At 49.3% G+C, this 19,400-nt stretch overlaps 4 protein-coding genes across 4 annotated transcripts; 2 read left to right on the forward strand and 2 right to left on the reverse strand.

The window, feature by feature from the left end:
* Nucleotides 1-374: 374 nt before the first annotated feature.
* LOC131286258 (disheveled-associated activator of morphogenesis 1) lies at nucleotides 375-10,040 on the forward strand. The gene is made up of 7 exons (XM_058315190.1): nucleotides 375-434; nucleotides 6,240-8,327; nucleotides 8,388-8,524; nucleotides 8,589-8,750; nucleotides 8,825-9,385; nucleotides 9,459-9,630; nucleotides 9,714-10,040. The coding sequence occupies exons 1-7, from the start codon at nucleotides 390-392 to the stop codon at nucleotides 10,038-10,040; spliced, it is 3,492 nt and encodes a 1,163-aa protein (XP_058171173.1). The 5' UTR covers nucleotides 375-389.
* A 2,619-nt stretch (nucleotides 10,041-12,659) lies between these two features.
* LOC131286742 (poly(A) RNA polymerase, mitochondrial) lies at nucleotides 12,660-14,844 on the reverse strand. Its single transcript, XM_058315737.1, has 2 exons — nucleotides 14,585-14,844; nucleotides 12,660-14,516 (listed from the first exon to the last, which is right to left on the reverse strand). The coding sequence occupies exons 1-2, from the start codon at nucleotides 14,712-14,714 to the stop codon at nucleotides 12,727-12,729; spliced, it is 1,920 nt and encodes a 639-aa protein (XP_058171720.1). The 5' UTR covers nucleotides 14,715-14,844; the 3' UTR covers nucleotides 12,660-12,726.
* Nucleotides 14,845-15,296: 452 nt separating this feature from the next.
* On the forward strand, nucleotides 15,297-17,827 carry LOC131284393 (ESF1 homolog). Its single transcript, XM_058313248.1, has 2 exons — nucleotides 15,297-16,094; nucleotides 16,166-17,827. Exons 1-2 carry the CDS (start codon nucleotides 15,297-15,299, stop codon nucleotides 17,795-17,797), a joined length of 2,430 nt encoding a protein of 809 aa, XP_058169231.1. The 3' UTR covers nucleotides 17,798-17,827.
* Nucleotides 17,828-18,123: 296 nt separating this feature from the next.
* Nucleotides 18,124-19,316, reverse strand: LOC131284394 (deoxyribonuclease-2-alpha). The gene is made up of 2 exons (XM_058313249.1): nucleotides 19,210-19,316; nucleotides 18,124-19,133 (listed from the first exon to the last, which is right to left on the reverse strand). Exons 1-2 carry the CDS (start codon nucleotides 19,314-19,316, stop codon nucleotides 18,131-18,133), a joined length of 1,110 nt encoding a protein of 369 aa, XP_058169232.1. The 3' UTR covers nucleotides 18,124-18,130.
* Nucleotides 19,317-19,400: the final 84 nt, after the last annotated feature.

Here is a 19,400-nt window from a genome sequence, read left to right on the forward strand (position 1 = left end):
AATGACGCTCAAAGTCGGCGGTATTTTTTTTATCTTTCCAAATTGATTAAATGATTTTTAATCTCTCCGTCCAGGGTATCCCGACGTGCCCGATCAACCTGAGCACGCTGCGGACGCGGTTGCCCGACCTCGGCAACTGGAGTCTGCCCCACATATGCAAGGAAGCGGTCACCAGCAGCAACGGTACGACGCCGGAGGGTGCCTCCGGTAACTACAGCAGCAACATTACCGCCACGGCCGACGCCTTCTACCAGCCGCCGACGCCGGGGTCGCTGCACGCCACCGCCGCACCGGGTGCCGCCGCCGGGACGGCCGTCACCGTACAGCCGACGGCCCAGCAGCACTACCACCAGACCAATCTGCACAAGTTCTACAAGGCGCACAAGAAGATGCCGGCCTTCCGTGGCCGCCGAGGGTGGTGCGGGTGTCTGCAGGTAAGCAACGCTAAGTACTTTTCCCTCCCGAAGCAGGTAGCCCAGTAAAAAAAGTAGCCAGACTTTCCTCCGATGCCCTGTTAACATGTCCCCTCGTAGCCTGAATCGGACCACCTGATTGCCATTCTAATGTCAATCATGTAAATCGCACACGATTAGACGCAACGGCCGATCGTATTTCTTGTTTACACAGACCACATCGTTATCGGCGAATCGATCTCATAAACATGCGGTTGTTCGAGGTATCGGTTTCGATGATCGGTTTCGTTGCGTAACCCAACCGAAGGAATTGTTTTAGCAAAATAAATTGATAATTTATTTCACAACAAACCACGCAACCGGGTTCGTCGCTTGCGGCCCTGCGGAGGGGTAAGTCTTTTGATTCGTTCCAAAGGAAATATGGCTGTCAGTCGAGCAGGGCTGACCACCGTAAGTGTTGCTTCCGCTTGCGTCCGCTGCAAGTAACCGAATCTGATTCGATTAAGCTGCGTGGTTCCCGATTGTCCCTACGCCACGATAAGGGCTTCGACGCGAGTTAATTCGTCGCCCAGCGTAGATTGAATTAAACGCTTTCAATTTGCCGCCGGACACGGGCCGATTTATTCATATTTTATTTCCCGCTCTCACAGCGCGATACACGTGCGCGCACGCGGAATTTATTCCAGAAACCTGAGCCAGTAACACCCGGTCCGAATCGGATCCGATCGCTCCGAATCGGTTCCGTAATCGTGCCTGCGCCAACGCGTCGCCGCACGAGACTCTGCGTGGCTCTGCGATCCGTGGTCCGATTCTGTGGGCAATCATTTATCAGCATAAGCCGAGCATGTGCGCCCCGGCTTCGAGACGATGTACAAGGCGCCAACACACACTTGCCGCGAACGAACGAACGACCACGCTCGGTGAAAAGAGGTTTCGACCCCTGGTGGAACCTTTGGCCACAGGCCAGCAGGAGGACTTCCGCGTGTGCACGAAGCCACTAGCGATGGACCGCCATCCTGGTGCGGGAACTTAACATTAACGAAATCAAATTTTCGACACGGTTGCGTATGGGACGGGTTCGTTCGTGAGCGTGCGGGGAAGAAAGTAGTCACCGTACCGAAGCCATAGAACGAGCCACTTGACCGGTTCCTCTATAAACCTTTCTCACACTCGCACACACATCCCAATCTCGCCCCACGGTTTCACTCTCGATCCATTACTCTAGGCTTCAGAAGGCGATCGATAGAAATAATTTATCATGATATCATGTTCGCGATATGTGTCGCGGTGACTTATCATCAGGCGAGCCAACCCGTGTCGAAGCCGTGGCCGGTGCATGCTTCCTGCCCCGGGGCGGTGGGCACCGTCGTTTGAAGCCGTAAGCCGTCATCTACCTTCCCATACGGCGGTCGGCGTTTCACTCTATACATCGTGCAACGATGCAATATTGCGATATGAAATTAGTAAACAAAAACAGTAAACGAGGAAGTAGAGCTCCCCGAGCAATATAGCACTCAATGTTGCGGTGATTTATCGATGGAGATTTTAACCGCTTTAGTTTAGTTTGAGATCGGTATCGTGCGAGGGAACACATTTTAAACTGAGTTCAAAACAAGAGGGAGAGGGCTTTCTTTGCGACCTGGCACGATATGTAGTTAACCGACGTGAGGATGATAAAATAAATAGATTGTTTATTCGTAATTGATCGCCACGATTGTCGAAGATTGACTCCGCTCCGGAGCGCCAGCATGTATAACAAAGTGAAAAGTAGGATAATATTTTCGCTTTCCATTAAGTCCTTTTGCGAAATCGATCGATCAGACTGATCATTCAATCAGTTTAATATTAAAAGGAGCGTCAATAATAAACGCTTATTTTTCCTTCAAATGATTCGCAAATGAATTATACAAGATGTAATCTAAGGCAAAAATAATCAATATACCAAAAAGGTTCAATATTAATTAGCAGTCCAACATTTCTTCACATTTATTCCCATTGCGAACAATTGTCCCAGACCAACATAACTTTACATGCGAAGGGCAAATGTTGACAAATACGAAGGTCCTGCGTAAATCCTTTTCGAACAAGGAAATTCTTTTTTCTCATTTTGGAACCCCATTGACAATCAAGCTACAAGTTCAATGGTGTCGTCGTCGGGGTAATTTGTAAGGTGATAACCTTTCCGAACATCGACACAATACCGGGGTGGCCCGCTCATCTATCCCTTTGCGTCGCAAGGGTCGCCAAAAAGTGTGCCAAGATCAGCGTCATTTACCAACTGTACGTAAATTATGGACAATCCCGTCAACGAGGACCGTTGCTCATAAATTCCATAATTGGCGAATGCGATCCCATACTGTGCTCCGGGGCGGGAATGGAACGCTGACCACAGCGAAGAAGAAAGAGCAGCCTTGGTGGGCGATCACTTTTCCGCGCAAGGAAGCTTCAATTGGGCATTGCCCATAAAAGGGGATATAAAACCACCGAAGTGCTCTTCCCGACGACGTGCGACATTCGTTGGGGGCATTTTTATCTTACAAATCATCAGACATCTTTCACGGTTGATAATTATGTTCACCCATTACCACGCGGAATCCTTGGCTTTAGAGAGGGTTTATTTTCCGTGCGAAGAATGGTGAAGGTTGGCGAAGTAATAAGGAAGTCGTCGCCCCTGGCACAGCCATATGGTACCACCAACGGTGTTAATGTGCATCACCGTATTCGGTGGCGGGTTCCTCTTTTCCTTAACGTAAGGAACTCAAGGTTTCACCGACTTTTAATCTTGCGCTTTATTTGTTCGCATTCTCATAAATTGTACAACTAACCCAAGCCGCATCGTTCTTAAGCTTCCGACTTGCGAATAGTCTGAGAAGTTCCAAGACGATCTCAATCGAATAAGAAAACCCTCCGATCTACCGATGGATTGTGTAATGAACTACATCCCGATGCGTTGTCACAGGAGTACCGATTATGTACGCGTTTAATTTGCATGCCGCGTGTTAATGGTAATGTGCACTCGGTTGCACTCGGTTGCATTTAGCCGTCGATAGCATTCGAAGTATTGAGCTGAACCGAGTGCACGTTCCATGCAACTTCCAGTGACATAATTGGTCGTGCGTACGCATTTCTCGATCCTCCAGAGCCAAAGCGAACCGAGTGACAACTGTTGGTTCACGAAGCTGCGATAACAGATCGACTGGCCATCGTTTTACGGATGTTATGTACGACTTGGGGTGATTTTATGCGATTCATATGCAAGAAGGAATATTACTACTCGCGGTTGATCAACAGGAAACGTTGTTTCAGCACTAACAACATCTCTGCCTATGTCAGCATGTGCCTGACGTTGTTCTAAAATGTTTCAGTGTGCCATGGAAAGGGTGGATTCAAAAACAAAATTTAAACGTATTTTCGAAGTTATATGGAAAGAAACACGTTTTTAGCATTTATTCATGCTTCTTTCACAACGTTGAATGAGTTGAGTAGTTTTATTTTTAATTTTATCAGTCGCAATTTCGAAAAGTCCCTGCAACTATTCCCTTGGACAAATGTCTGCCCAAATTTCAACATACTATTTGTTGCGAAAAGGGCAATTATGTTAAAACAGCTGTCCTTGGTTAACGGCAGCCAAAATTAAACACCGCCCCCCTTAATGAAAACGAAAAGACAACAGTGTGTCCAACCTTTTTACTATCTGTCGCCGAGCCCCGAAGATATTGATCACCTTCTGGGGTTGAATACTGGTCACCGGACAAACTTTTCTTTCACTTTTGTTAAGCCAATGACGCCACCACAAGAAAAAAAACACGGCCTAACAAACAATGGAACGTCAGAATCGATGTCAGGGCAGTCGAAGAAAACAAAAGTTGTCTTGTGCGAAGATAAACCATCGAACAACATGCTGATGGGGTGGGTTTCGTGGGAAACCCTAACCTGACATAACGATCCGATGCAAGAAGTGAGAAGAACCCAAGGTTCAACGCTGTTTCGCGCTTATCAGACACCGTTTGTACAGGGTTTCTCACGCCCTCTCCGGCGCGACCTCGCGGGTCGAGTTTTATTTTCTCTTCAGTTCGATCACAATTTTGCCCCACATAATTTACTTTAACTTTGACTTTAAACGATCGGATTGAAAGACGGCAAAAGGGCTCGATTCGATTCCGAGAGCCTCGAACGAGCGAAATTGCTGCGCCAAGATCGATTTCCTGCACTTGAACCAGAAAAGGTCGGGCTCGAGGGAAATGAAAAATCACGTCAATAATCAATCATCATACTCTTCGGGTTGTGTGCCAGCAATCATGGCGCATCCCCGCGCTTCCCCAGGGAGGGCAAAGAACCGTTAATCATGCACCGAACCACATTTCCAAGCGGAAAGTCGATTGCCGACCTTTCGCGCCACAGAGCAACATAATTATTGACGGGAGGAAAAACAGATGGGTCCTTTAAAAAAATGCATTGGGTGTTGGGGAAATGGTAAAAGAACACGCCCAACCACACAACCTTCTTTATCTTTACCTACCCTCCATTTCCTTTTTTGTTATCTGACCGAGTGTTATGTGCCTTCTTTCTCCATTCTTTCGATTCGGCCCAATTTCTCACTCCTTTTTTCCACTCCCTGGCCTGGGCGATGCGGTAATGGGGGGTAGTTGAACCAAATTGATGAAAATTGAATCATACTAATCTTCCGCGGCCGGATTTAATAAGATCTAGTTCAAAGACACGCACACAGCCGGTGCGATCGTGATCGATTTTTATGTGCGTTTCCTAGTGTTTCTTTTTCTTCGCAACTTCGACTCCGAGTTATTCAAATCGGCATGATAAAGTAGATCAACCGCGTATTGCAAACAAGAGGAATCAATCGTATTGCACGCCTGGTTGTTTAACGATCGTAACATTTGATTCGCACAAATTGATTTGATCGAAAGGAAGCAAAGCATAAACGGAAGAAATTGTAACGAATTATCAGTACATTTTCACTTCCAACGCACTAATGTGAACCATGAACAAATTGCTACGGAATAAGGTGTTTTGAAAAACAGTGATGCAACCTATGTAAGGTGATAAACTGGGTTTATTACAACACCACAATATTTAATTGTTAATATATACATATAAAAAGTTCCAATTAAATTTTTCCCCTCAAAACTATCGTACAAAAATACATAGTTCAAACCAACATTAACATCCAATAAGGAAAGAACTTAAAGTCGAACTCATCAATACTAAAATTTACATCCACAATAGTAAGTGAATAATGTTATTGGAAAATTTGATACTACTTCTCAGCTCCACGATAAACCCTAAAACTGCAAAAAGATTGTTTTAGCTAATTAATTCAAATACTTAAAATGGCTTTAAAAGCATTCGAGGCCCTAAAACAGCAACGAAATGGCATTCAAGACCCCTTAAAATAGTATATTAAAACAAAAAAGGTTCTAAAATACGCTCCACAAGTGTTTTCTGTTCACTTTTCATGAGAATTCCAACTATTTCGTTTCTGTTGGAAAAGAATCTCCGGAATAAAGATAACTTAAAAAGAAGTCTGTATATGGGCTTAGCTTGAACAAGAACAACAAAAAGTTTGAAGATGATCAACACCAGTAAATCTAAGCGTGCTTCTTACTTTAGAATGGTCTAAGTAGCCATGTGCTGCCCGACACGAGCGGCAGGATGGCATTTCTTTTCGAAATTCTTGGTTTTGTTAAAGAATTACTTATGTTTTTGTTTTTCAAAACTGTTAGTGCTCAACGAAGTGTAGAACTCCAAACACGTTTTAAATGAAACCCTCTTTTCATTTTAAATGAAACCCTCTTTACCCTCCCGTAGGACGATGAACCGCCCGAAATCTGCGTGGTCGAGGGAGTGTTCTCCCTGCAGACACTCACGCCCACCCAACCGATGCCGGCCATCGACGAGCTGGACAGCAAGTTCGCCGAGCTGGTCGAGGAGCTGGATCTCACCGCGCCGAACAAGGCCGCCATGATGAGCCTGCCGCCGCAGAAGAAGTGGCAGATCTACTGTTCGCGCAAAAGTCCCCTGGACGCGGGCCCGAACGGTGCGACGCTGCAGACGGTTCCACCCTCGCCGGAGCACTACATCGAGCGGCTGAAGGACATGGCGGTGCAGCTGAAGGCGTGCGCACCGGACGAGTCACCGACGCACGAGTACGGTCCGAAGATCGAGTCCCAAACGGCGCTATTCGATGCACTCAAAACGGCCCTACGGACGTCGGCGCACAGCTTCGTCATCCGGTTCATCGAGCTGCAGGGTCTACCGGCCCTGCTAGATCTTCTCCAGGCACTGGACATCCGGGTGGCCAACAGTCCGCTGCACACCAGCCTCATCGGGTGCATCAAGGCACTCATGAATAACTCCACCGGCCGCTCGCACGTTCTCGCCCATCCGACCGGGATCGATACGATCGCACGATCGCTGGCGGCCGACAACACCAAGACCAAGATTGCCGCCCTGGAGATCCTCGGCGCCGTCTGCCTGGTGCCGGGTGGGCACAAAAAGGTTCTGACGGCGATGCTGCACTTCCAGGAGTACGCGGCCGAACGGGCCCGCTTCCAGGGCATCGTGAACGATCTCGACCGCTCGACCGGTGCGTACCGGGACGATGTCAACCTGAAGACGGCCATCATGTCGTTCATCAACGCCGTGCTGAACTACGGCCCGGGCCAGGAGAACCTCGAGTTCCGGCTGCACCTGCGCTATGAGTTCCTGATGCTCGGCATTCAGCCGGTGATCGACAAGCTGCGCAAGCACGAGAACGAGACGCTCAACCGCCATCTGGACTTCTTCGAGATGGTGCGCAACGAGGACGAGAAGGAGCTGGCGCGCAAGTTCGACCACGAGCACGTGGACACCAAGAGTGCGTCGGCCATGTTTGATCTGTTGCGCCGCAAGCTCAGTCACTCGCCAGCCTACCCACATCTGCTCTCCTTGCTGCAGCACATGCTGCTGCTGCCACCTCCGACGACCGGTCCGAACGCACAACACTGGCTGCTATTCGATCGGGTCGTGCAACAGCTGGTACTCCAGCACGAGGAACGCCCCGCCAGCGACATCATCGACCCGGATGGCCAGGGAGCGGACAAGCGATCCGAGACGGGTTCGTGCGGTACCTCATCCTCGCTGAAACTACAGGATCCCGACGTTGCGCCACTCTCGATCGACGTGCGGAAGATCGTGAAGCTGCTCGTGAAGGAGGAAGAACTGGTGGCAGCTCGGTCCCGCGCCGAAGACCTCGAGCGGGAGAATGCCGAAATCGTCGCCCGACTGGCCAAGCGCGAGCAGGATCTCGACCAGCGTACGCAGGAAAAGGAAGATCTGGAGACATCGCTCGCTCGGATGCGCGAGCGGCTCGAGAAGGAGAGTGCCAACCACTCGCAGGCCGTCCAGCGGGCGCTGAACGCGGAGATGCGCGCCGAGGACCTGCAGCATCGGTTCGTCAGCGAGCAGCAGGAGCGCATCCGGCTCGAACGGCTCGTCACCGAGGGTAGCATTCCCGACGACCAGAAGGTGGCGGGACTGCAGGGTGCCAACTGTAACGGGCAGGTCTCAGCCGGTGCTCCACCCCCACCTCCGGCCCCGTGCAAGCTTCCACCTCCGCCTCCACCACCGATGATGATGATGCCGGCCGCGCCACCTCCACCGCCTGCTCCGGGCGGTCTTCCCAGCCTGGCGCCGGTAGGCAGCGGACCTCAACCGCCGGTCGCGCCGAAGGAAGCGCCGAAGAAGAACGTCCCACAGCCGGCCAACCCCCTGAAGAGCTTTAACTGGTCCAAGCTGCCCGACAGCAAGCTGCAGGGTACGGTCTGGAGCGAGCTGGACGATACAAAGTGGTACAACAGCATCGAGCTCGAGTCAATCGACAAGCTGTTTTCGGCCTACCAGAAGAATGGCGTTGCGGTAAGTTCCGAGTCAACGAGACGAGCGTCCCGGACATGTGCTAACTTATTTCTTTTGCAGAACGATGGATCCATTGAAGATCTACGCCTGATCGGAAAGAACAAGACCAAAATTCTTTCCGTCATTGATGGTCGGCGAGCGCAGAACTGCACCATCCTGCTAAGCAAGCTCAAAATGTCAGACGAAGAGATATCCAAGTAAGTTCCAGTGATACTAATGGAGTGAGTTCAGGACCAATAACTAACCGGTCTTCCTTTGCAGGGCTATCCTATCGATGGACTCCAACGAGCAACTTCCGATCGACATGGTGGAACAGCTGCTCAAGTTTACCCCGTCGACTGAGGAGCGTGCCCTGCTGGACGAGCACTCCGAGGACATCGACTCGTTGGCCCGTGCCGACCGGTTCCTGTATGAAATTTCCAAGTAAGATCGTTAGGGATAAGGCTTTGGAGCTAGGACTAAGTTGTCCCTTTCTTTATCACTTTTGCGTCCCATAGAATACCTCACTACGAGCAGCGCCTGAAGAGCTTGCACTACAAGAAGCGATTCCAGGTGACGGTGAATGACATCTCACCGCGAATTGCCAGTGTCATGGAGGCGTCCCGCGAGGTAGCACGATCGCGCAAGCTCCGCAAGCTGCTAGAGCTCGTGCTGGCACTCGGCAACTACATGAACCGTGGGGCCCGAGGCAATGCGTCCGGGTTCCGGCTGGCGTCGCTCAACCGGCTCGCGGACACCAAGTCCAGTGCGGCCAAGGGAACCACCCTGCTGCACTATCTGGTGCAGATCGTCGAGAAGAAGTTCAAGGACGTGCTGACGCTCGAGGAGGACTTGCCGCACGTAAAGGAAGCTTCCAAGGTAGCGCTCGGTGAGATGGACAAGGACATTCAGATGCTTCGCGGTGGGCTGACCGACGTCAGCAGGGAGATTGAGTTCCACCGGAGTAGTGGTGCGTCACTGCCCGGTGATCGGTTCCTTCCGGTTATGCGCGAGTTCCACGCCCAGGCGTCGGTACGTTTTGCCGAGCTGGAGGATCAGTTCCAGGATATGAAGACGAGGTAATTTGCTGGAGATGTTTGGGAGTAGTGGCTATAAAGGGTCCTAATTACCGCATCATTCATCCGTCGATAGGTTCGATCGTGCCGTGCGGCTTTTCGGCGAGGATGGCTCGATCGTGCAGCCGGAGGAGTTCTTCGGCATCTTCGACGGGTTCCTTACCGCACTGATGGAGGCGAAGATGGACAACGAAAACTTCCGGCGGCGCCAGGAGGAGGAAGAAAAGCGCGCCAAGCAGGAGGCCGAGGTAAGGGTCACGAATTGCACACTTCCTTTTCGGCAAGTGCACACCTGAATCACCGGTTTCATCGTCCCCTTTTCCTCTCGCAGCTCAAAAAGCGTACCATCGAACGGAAATCCAAAGAGGGTCTGCTCAACTCGGTCGCCGGAAAGCTGGGCCTCAAGTCGAAGCACTCGAATGGCACGAACGGACCGGTGATGACCGCCGATGCCAACAACAAGGGTGAGTTCGACGACCTCATCTCCGCGCTCCGAACGGGTGACGTGTTCGGCGAGGACATGGCCAAATTCAAGCGGTCCCGCAAGACACGCCTCGGACCGAACGGGACCAACAATACGTCGCCACCGCGCAGCCGGAATAGCATCGGACGGGAGGATAGCCGCGAGCGGACCGTCGTGGCCAATCGGCGACAGTAGGAATTCGAGTACTAAATTTCGGAGTACTCTTCCAAGCTGGGCGGACGAACGAGCCGGCGGATGGCCAGTAGATAAATCAAATGTTTTTTTGTCTCTTGTTACGCTCTTTCGAGTCGAATCGTCGTCTTGTATGTATCCGGTTCTTCCGCATTCTTCTGGAGACACCAATCATGATGGGGGAAGGAAGAAACGAGTAAACCTTGTCTAAGCGTTAGGAGCCGTACTCACGCTTTCCTCGTTCGATATGGTAGGCCAAATTAGTGTACGTGTATGATATGCGAGGGATATAAATCATACCAAGTCAAGTCAAGTCTTTCGAGGTACTCTGACCAGCAGCTTCCTCAAAGTTTAGTACTAGTTTAGCGACCTCTAAGTTACCGGTAACATTATTTCCACCTATTCTTTTTTCTTATAAGTTTATTTAAACGACGACCCAGACCGCTCAAACCTGTTAGTCTCTATCTGTTTATCGTCCCTTACTCAAACCCCTTGTGTCCCTGTGAATCTAACCCTTAAGGAACAATTCTCAGCTGAAGCAGTTTGTTTATTTGTGTATAATTTCGTTGTGTATAGTGCTTTAGTTGTAAGAGCCCAGTCTTCGATCCCGTAGTCATCCTAACAGTCGTCTCATCATCGTGTGACCAGCCTGACCGAGGTCTTCCTTACTATCTACTCTCGCTATCGCATTTCTAGTTAGCTGCAATCTCATCCCTTCTCATCCCCGCCTCCAGTCCATAGTCAGTGCGTGTGTAAGTGTGTGTGTGTATATGGGTGATTAGGTGGTAGGTTTCCCAATCCCTTCCGTCTTGGAATGTGCACCCACCATCAATTTATTTATTTCACCTTCGAACTCATCCTGTTTGCATTCCCGATTCCTTATGTTTTCGAGCAAACACAAAACATACCTGGAAGATGCACAACTTATCGTTAAAAGGATGTGAAAATTGCAAAAAGGAAAAATAAAATAAAATCAAATAAAAAATCATAAACGAAGAGAAGAAAGGGAAGCGTAGAAATGCTAGTATGAAAAAAAGGAAGCGATTACGAAAGGAGATCATACATGCAGTAAACCAAATGCACATAACTTTTCGAAACATTTTGGCTCATGGTTAGAGAACGTGTTTTTTTTTTGCTCATTTCGTATGCGAAATATGTGGAAAAGGGCACATTTTGAACGTTACCCAAAAGCAAAACAGAAAATAAAGGAGACGATTTGAAAGTATCAAAAATTGTAAATTTTAATCCTACGTCCCACGTCTCGCAAAGGCACTCCACCGGCACATAGTTCCACAAGAGGAGAGAAAAATAAATCATATCGCACATTTTCACCCCACTTTTCCATCGACAAGCGTTTTCACAATAAAATAATACGTTTGTACCAGCAAAAAAACAAAAAGATACCTTCACCGGAGGAACGTTCGAAATGTTTTTGGTGTAAATCACGCCCGCCAAGCAGGATTTTCGAACAGCTAGTGACCATTGGCCGAAGATCGCCTGGTGGTGATCGGTTTTATGGAACGTTTTATAAAAAAAAAAGTATAACGAAAACACAAACACACACACATAGATAATAAAATTGCACCAATGGTGATGTGCGGAAGCAAACAGTAAATGCGGTAACGTAAAAATATTAGCATATTGTCGTAAAAGAATAATTTAGTATCGTGGATAAGAACGGTAGCACGCGAGAAATGGTAGTTTAGAACGCCCGATACCCACGGTGTGGCTGGAAAGTGGCGGTGTTTGTTAGTACGGGAAGGAAATAATAACTCATTTCTGTTGGTTATCAGTTAGGGTTCCATTTTTAATCAGCCGTGGCGTGGATGTATGAAACCCACCAAAGCCAGTCGGAGTGTAAATATATCTATATAGACTTGTTTGAGCAGACACGAGAAGGTGAAGTGCGTAGGATGGGTTCACAGCATCCTTCTTTTCTCGGCGCGACTTTGGAGGACACAAAAATTTGAGCGACGTAACGTCACCACCTTTTCGCCACCATACCGCCCCGACGCACACGTCTCCAGCGAAACGCTATCGGGCACGTTTACTAAGTCAGAAACTATAGCTCTTTCGATGGCATGATTACGATTCTCTTCGGTTTACGTTTTGGACATGTTTTGAACATTTTTTAATTCATTCTTGACTAGAGCGAGGGAATGAATAAGCTCTAGATCAACTAATCGAAAATGGACGGAGGACAGTCACATGTAGTAGGATGCTCGGAGCCAGTTCCCGATTCCCGCAGTCCACATGTATGTTCCCTTAAGTGAGTGTTTTACGCTTGATAACAGTGAATTACTGGATTTATCAAAGACCAAAAGTTTGTCGGAATTCGCGGGACTGAAGGGAAGGGCGCGAAGCACGTTAGCGAACCTAGCGATCGGTAGTTGATTTTTTCATAGCGATGATCGGTACACGGTGGAACGATCGATGTGTGCGTAAAATGTTTTCTCGGAATCGAAAATTGAATATGAAATATATATATGAAAAAGGAAATAAATGTGACCGTGTTCTTGAGGGTTTCATTTACCGAAAGAAAAGGGGATCGTTCGTTCGGAAACATTTCTTTCCACATGTTTGAGGGAGATTCCTGCGAGGCTGGAGGCTATTTCGTCAACAATCCACAACGACCACGTGGTGTGTGCTTTTTATTTCCTACCTCTAAACCGTGCCCCTTTTCCATTCATCACCGGCGTTTCGTGTTTCGTTTTAGCTTCACACCGGTTCCCTCGATTGTGGCGGCCCTTGCTTCGGTCGTACTTCCCGGTCGCGCTCCCGTGCTTAACTTACTGATTTCCACTTTTGTCGCTCGCTGAATGGCAGCTATTTGGCTTTTTATCGCCGGGTTCCGATACTGTCGCTGGTGCTCCGATTGGGTTTCGTCCGACGGGACATCATCAAAAATGTCCTTCACATTAAGCATCCGTTTGGTGAAGAACATTTGCGGCGTAATGCGTTCCTGCTGCTTCGGACCGAACAGGCTCACCAGACCCCACGGTTCTGCTGCCCGGCCTGCAGAACCAGCTGGCGTCGACGTTTCCTTCCCATTCGCTTCCAACAACCAGACGGCATTGCGTACCTGCATGCGAAATAGTTCCGTCTCCTCGAGATTTACGTTTTTGCTCACGTTTAGCACGGTCTCGAGTGGATTTACGATGTACATCGGGCTGTGGTCGGGTTTTAGTATGGATCCACCGATGTTTAGACTTATTGCACGCTGACTGAAATCGAACGCCGAGTAAAACTCGAAAAACTGCACGAGTAATTGCTCCAGCGTGGACGTGTTCGTACTCTGGAACGATCCGTAGATAGAGGGATTTTTGAGAAACGCCAGCGCCCATCCCGCCTCCCCGCTGTCGCCGAACCTCGTCAACGACAGCGTGTCTTGCTGCTGGGAAGCGGCACTGAGTTGAATGAGCTTGTTGATCGATGGCAGGATGGGAGTTTTGAGCTGCTGTAGAAAGTACATGACCAGCATGGTGAGGGAAAAATTTGTAATCCAATAGCCGGGAGCTTGATTCGTCAGTCCGACCGACTGAGCCCAACGGCGCACGCAGAACGTTAGCGGCCGGACACGCTCATCCAGCTGCCCGAACAGATAGAGCAGCTCGGACATGTACACGCCTGCGGTATTGTTCATCGTGAGATCGATCTCCAGGTCCAGATGCTCGTGGTGATACTTCACGATGGGGACGCGAGCTTTCAGTATCCTCCGTACGCTATTGACCCCCGGAAGGAACAGTTGCAGAACGTCCCCAATGGATTCTAGCTGTCGCTGCACCTGAGTCCTCTCGTTTGGGTTGGTTGCTTTCGTGTGGTACACGAGCCGGGAGTTCCGATCCGGTGGTTCACCCGATCGCGAGTCCAGATCGAGTATCACATCCAAATCACACCCCATCCGACCGTACCCGTTCACGGAGGATCCAAAAGGGTGGGCCAGTGCCTGAGGGAACATTCCCTGAAGCGAAGATTCTAGCTGACGTACCGCTAAAAACCGAAGCCTTTTACCAAGGTCGTTTAGCATCGTTACCCGATGCAACACCTTCACCTGATCGTCGATTGTTTCCGCCGCCGATAGGAGTTCATTCAGATCGGCTTCCTCGATCGATCGCGTCCCGTCGATCGGCGAGAGTGGTCGCTTTGGTTCTTCCTGGACGACTAGCTTCGGTTTTGGGCCGGTACGGAACCACATGAATATGGACCGCGCTCTTACACCGGGTCGTTCTGTGCTGAATACACCGGATTGCATGGCCGCATCGGCCTCCGAGGTGCTGCTGTACTCGAGGAGGATGTAATGACAATCTCCGTCCGAATCGCCCTCCACGCGATAATGGTGCGCGGTTTCAATGTTTCCAAACTGTGAGCAGTAGTGGTACAACTCGTTGTACGATCGTTCGCTGCTCACTTGCACCAGTATGCTTCGCCTTGCCTCTGTACGCCTTGCTGACAGCATCGTATCGAACGTTCGAACATTTGCTACAAGGGAAAACACAAATTGCGGGTGAACTGCGCGAAGATCTTGGTGGTTAGCCATATTTCATTACCACTGCAGTACCGAACTGGCCAGCTTGGTCGAGGGAAGGCTGTTCGCCCGGGTGGCTGAAGTATCCGTCGGAGGAACCCAACCACGGGCGTCCGCCTCGGGCGAACTGTCGTCCGGTAAATGTGAAACATTTTGGCAGTGAATGGATTCGAATCTTACGAAACGAATACTGGATCCACCGGCGCGATGGAAGGCAATCTACACAGAATATTTCACGATTCAATAAACACGATCCTGTTACATGATGTTTATTTCTTGCCAATTCTGTCAAAACTTGTGCAACGAACGTTGTCCGGATGGTAGAGGTTAGGTACGGCAAGAGGTGCACGCAAGAGCAAGATGCCAATACAATACAAACCCGGTGGAAATTCTACAATCTAACATGCATACAAATGTTTACTACAATAAATTACAAAATCACAAGAAAAAGTTGTGAAATGAGATTATTTTCTAACAATTTTAAGTACTTTAAGCAGTGAAAAATAAGCAAAGCAATGAGAAAACGAGTTTTCTTCGTTGTTTACAGTGCCAACAAACGATAGTTTGTGTATACATTTTCACTGGGCAGTATTTACAACCTTTGGCAGTCATACCAGTTGTCAACTTCCATGCCGCATTGTTTATTTCCAATTACATCGAGCTGCGTGTTCTTGCGAAAATCAGATGAAATCAACCTTCTAGTTCCCTGAGTAGTTGATAAAAAACGTCCCAGAATGAGAGAAACTAAGAAACAAAAGGCACCTTCGGGTAAGAAACTCGCCAATGGGACCCAACCAACGGTTAGCAACCCGAAGCAGGAAACGGCCGGTGGCAATGCTGGTGTTTCGAGCAAGATATGGGACGACGAACGTTTCGCCCATCTCATCAACGATCCCCGCTACCGTGGCATGCCAAAATCGAAGAAAAAGGTACAAATCGATAGCCGCTTCAAGGCGATGTTTGAAGATGGTCGGTTCACCGAACGAGCCACGGTGGATCGTTACGGCCGGAAGCTGCGCCAGACTCATAGCGACGAAATGAAGAAATTCTACGAACTGGAGGAAAGCGACGACGAGGATGAGGAGAAGGCACAACGCGAACGGGAACTGGAAGAGCGCGCAATGGAGGGCCGGATGAAGGAGGAGGAAAATGAAAAGGACACAAGTGGGTCAGACTCCGAATCCACCGACGACTTGGAGCTGAATGAGGAGGAGAAAAACTTGGATATACCGACCAAAATAAAAAAGCGGCTGAAGAACCTGGAAATAGATTACGCCCGAGGAGAAGGCGTTCTCTTGACGGAGAGTTCTTCGGATGATGATTCGGACGAGGGTTTTGAAGGGGCGGACGATGACGATGAAGTGTTCATCGAGCACGTGTGGGGCGAATTGGATGCGGACGCGGAACGTACCGAAGACTCGACGAAACGGTTGGCCGTTTGTAACATGGACTGGGATCGGATTCGGGCGGTGGATATTATGGTTCTGTTAAACTCTTTCCTTACGCCGGGATCGACCATCAAGAGTGTTGCGGTAAGACATTTTCATTCATTCACAAATCATTTCAAAGAAATAATAATATTTGCAATGATTTTCTTTTTCAGATCTACCCCTCCGAGTTTGGCAAAGAACGTATGCAAGAAGAGGAAACACGGGGCCCACAAGAACTCACCTCGCGCGTTATGGAGGACTCCGAAGAGGAAGCGGATGGTGACGAAGAGTCCCAAAAAGAACGGTTGCGTGAGTATCAGCTAAATCGGCTGAAATACTACTACGCCGTCGTGGAATGCGATACGGTCGAAACGGCGGACAAAATCTACAAAGAGTGCGACGGTGTGGAGTACGAAAGTACGGCCAACAAAATCGATCTCCGTTTCATCCCGGACGACATGGAGTTCAACGATGAGCCGAAAGATCTCTGTTCCGAGCTGCCGGACATGAGCAAATACGTGCCGCGTATCTTCACCACATCCGCCCTGACGCAGGCAAAGGTCGAGCTGACGTGGGACGAAAACGATCCGGATCGGAAGGAGTTCAACGAAAAGATCCGGGACGGCAAATGGGCTCAGATGCCCGAATCGGAGCTGAAAAAGTATGTCGTTTGTTCGAGCAGCGACGAAGAGGCGGATGAAGAGGAGGGAAAGAAAAACGGAAAGACAAAGAAGCGGCCACTTGTGCTCCTCCGAGCCCCCGAAGCAAGCAGCGGTTCGGATGAAGGGGCGAGTAGTGAATCCGATGGCGAACCGAAAGGACGTCGCAAGGAAGAGATGATAGCGAAATATAAAGCCCTACTGAATGAGGTCAAGGAACAGTCGCGGAGTGACGATAAGGTTGAGATGGAGTTCACTTGGAAGGTGAATGACGATGGGAAAGATAAGGGAGAAGCGGCCGATAGCGAGCAGGAGGACGACGACAGTGACGGGGAGGGCCAGCAGCATCAGCGTGGTCGGACCAAATCGCTCCCGGATGATGTGAATCCTTTCGAAAAGATTTTACAAAAGAAAAAGGAAAAAGCCAAACGCCGAAAGGAACTCAAAAAGCGACGCAAACGTGGCCAACTGGATGGTTCTGACGACGGGGATGCTAATGAAGACGACAGTTCAGACGACGATACACCGTACGGGGTCGATCTGAACGATCCCTTCTTTGCCAGTGCGTTCGATGAAAACGAATTCGACCTTGGCAAGAAAAAGAAGAACAAAAAGAAGGACCGTGAGGCGATACAACAGTCCAAGGAGCAGGAGGAACGGGAAGCCGCAGAGGAAGCGCGCCGTAAGGCCGAGCTGGAGCTGCTGTTGGACGACGGTGAGGACAATCGGGCACACTTTAATCTGCGCGCCATCCAGGAGAGCGAGATCGATCTTAAGTCGGTCTCGAAAGCGAAACGTCGTCGTATACTGAAAAAGAGCAAGCAGGAGATCGAGGAGAAGCGCAACGCCAAGCAGGCGGTGACGGACGATTTCGAGGTCAACGTGGAGGATGACCGTTTTGGGGCCATCTTCTCGAAGGCGGAGTACAACATCGATCCCACGAACCCGGCGTTCAAGAAAACGAAAGGTATGGATCGTTTGATCGAACACAAACTGAAGAAACGCCGGCTGGCGGAAAACGATATGCCAGCGGAAGATGGTGTGATGGTTGCATCACAGCAGGCTCCGGGGAAACAGATGAAAAAGGATGTGGCGACTACGATGCTGGTGAAAAGTATCAAACGAAAAATTGGCAAGGCCACATAGGGTGTATAATGTGTGTTAATAAAAGCAAATGTCATCAAAAACATGTTAATGAAATTGTAGAAATGTGTTATTACCTTCACCTTTTGTATGAGAAATCCTAAATCATACCTTTTTTTCTGCCTTCCTAACTTGTTGAAGATCCCGGGAAAATTGATCACTAGAACCATAGAAACTAAACCAACAAAACACTACAATTTTCTACTAAATTTACTACATTAAATGCACAAAACACTACTATAAAGATTTAAAATGTTCGTGGTACAATTCATTTAGTGCAAAAATTATAATTTAATTCATTTCGTTATTTCACTTCACTTCATTTTTATTCCACTGTCACTTACACTTAAGCAAGACGGTTCCTTCGCTTTTCGGACACGGTTCCACGGAATCGACCATTCCCCGGTAAAGTCCGGCCACATCGGGCGACAAGCGGCAAACACTGCCACCACCACGTTGCTTCTGGTGCTCCTGCCGGTTGATATCCCCGACACAAATCCACCGGCTCTCGGCACTTTCATCGACGGCCCACTTGGAATGATCCTTTAACGTAGCAAACCGTTCCTTCCCGTCGATCGACACTTCCTGCACATTCATCACAGCGTGCGGCCGGCCGGAACATTCACTAGGCAAATTGCCCGCTCCATGCTGCCAGCTTTCCACCAACAGTCCCACATCCAACGTTGGTGCAATCCAATCGGCGTACAGTTCCTTCGCAAAGAGGCGACTTTTGGCGAACGTGACAAACTCCACTCCACCCGCGGAACGGATTGTTTGTTGGCTGTAGAATGGAGGCGATTTTTCTCCCGGTAACATCTTTGCCGCGCGCGTCAACATCGGGAAGCGATCGGTTAGATGCGATGGGATGCGGGCGGAATAAACATTCACCTCGTTGAACAGCAGCTGGTGGCCAACGGTTTCCATCTGCGAGCCGTCGAGCGAAATGCAGAGAAAACTCTGCCCGTACAGCATGCCGGTATGGGGGTAGCTATATCCGGTGCCGATCTGTGGTGGAAACTTGGGAACGGAATGGATCAACCAGTAGCCGGTCTTTCCATCCGTACTGACAACACCTTTGGTATGGCCCCGTTCGCCGTCGACTGGTCCATTGGCAGGTTCGTCGTTGTAGATAATTGTCAAGGTGGTGGGTTCATTCGACAACGGTTGTACGATCGTACTCCCTGGTGCACTTTCCGACTGGTTGACGGTGAAATGGCCACTATTCCATCGTAAAATGTCTTCTCCGTGCTCATCCTTCGATGAGACATAGACATACCGCAATCCATTGGTGGGCGAATCGTGTTCGGAAGGTTCTTTCGGTAGCTTGTAGAGATAGTACCTGAGGGAAGCGAAAACAAAGGACACTAGACTGATTTCTAGGCGGAAGAGAAACAACCAACACTTTTTATACATACCAATCCACTGGCTCACCGTTTTCGATTCGGCATCCTAAACTTTTATCGTTTCCAATCAATTCAACACCAGAAGCTAACGAAAGCAGGAATACACATAGAAAATGCATCTTGCAATGATGCATCTTTACCGACGCCATTCGGCTGAATCCCCGGAACAGCAGGGATCGTAGCGAACGCGGCAGCCGAATGAC

This window comes from Anopheles ziemanni, chromosome 3, assembly GCF_943734765.1.
Source record: "Anopheles ziemanni chromosome 3, idAnoZiCoDA_A2_x.2, whole genome shotgun sequence".
Lineage (NCBI taxonomy): Eukaryota > Metazoa > Arthropoda > Insecta > Diptera > Culicidae > Anopheles > Anopheles ziemanni.

Bases quoted from the DNA above. Each gene is read 5' to 3' on its own strand.
- LOC131286742 (XM_058315737.1), bottom strand. From the start codon at position 14,714: ATGTTTCACATTTACCGGACGACAGTTCGCCCGAGGCGGACGCCCGTG. The intron at 14,517-14,584 runs GTAATGAAATAT...TTTCCCTTGTAG, and splicing joins GCCAGTTCGGTACTGCAGTG to CAAATGTTCGAACGTTCGAT.
- LOC131284393 (XM_058313248.1), top strand. From the start codon at position 15,297: ATGAGAGAAACTAAGAAACAAAAGGCACCTTCGGGTAAGAAACTCGCC. The intron at 16,095-16,165 runs GTAAGACATTTT...TTTCTTTTTCAG, and splicing joins CGACCATCAAGAGTGTTGCG to ATCTACCCCTCCGAGTTTGG.
- LOC131284394 (XM_058313249.1), bottom strand. From the start codon at position 19,316: ATGCATTTTCTATGTGTATTCCTGCTTTCGTTAGCTTCTGGTGTTGAA. The intron at 19,134-19,209 runs GTATGTATAAAA...CGCTTCCCTCAG, and splicing joins AACGGTGAGCCAGTGGATTG to GTACTATCTCTACAAGCTAC.
- LOC131286258 (XM_058315190.1), top strand. From the start codon at position 390: ATGCCGGCCTTCCGTGGCCGCCGAGGGTGGTGCGGGTGTCTGCAG. The intron at 8,328-8,387 runs GTAAGTTCCGAG...TTTCTTTTGCAG, and splicing joins ACCAGAAGAATGGCGTTGCG to AACGATGGATCCATTGAAGA. The intron at 9,631-9,713 runs GTAAGGGTCACG...TTCCTCTCGCAG, and splicing joins GCGCCAAGCAGGAGGCCGAG to CTCAAAAAGCGTACCATCGA.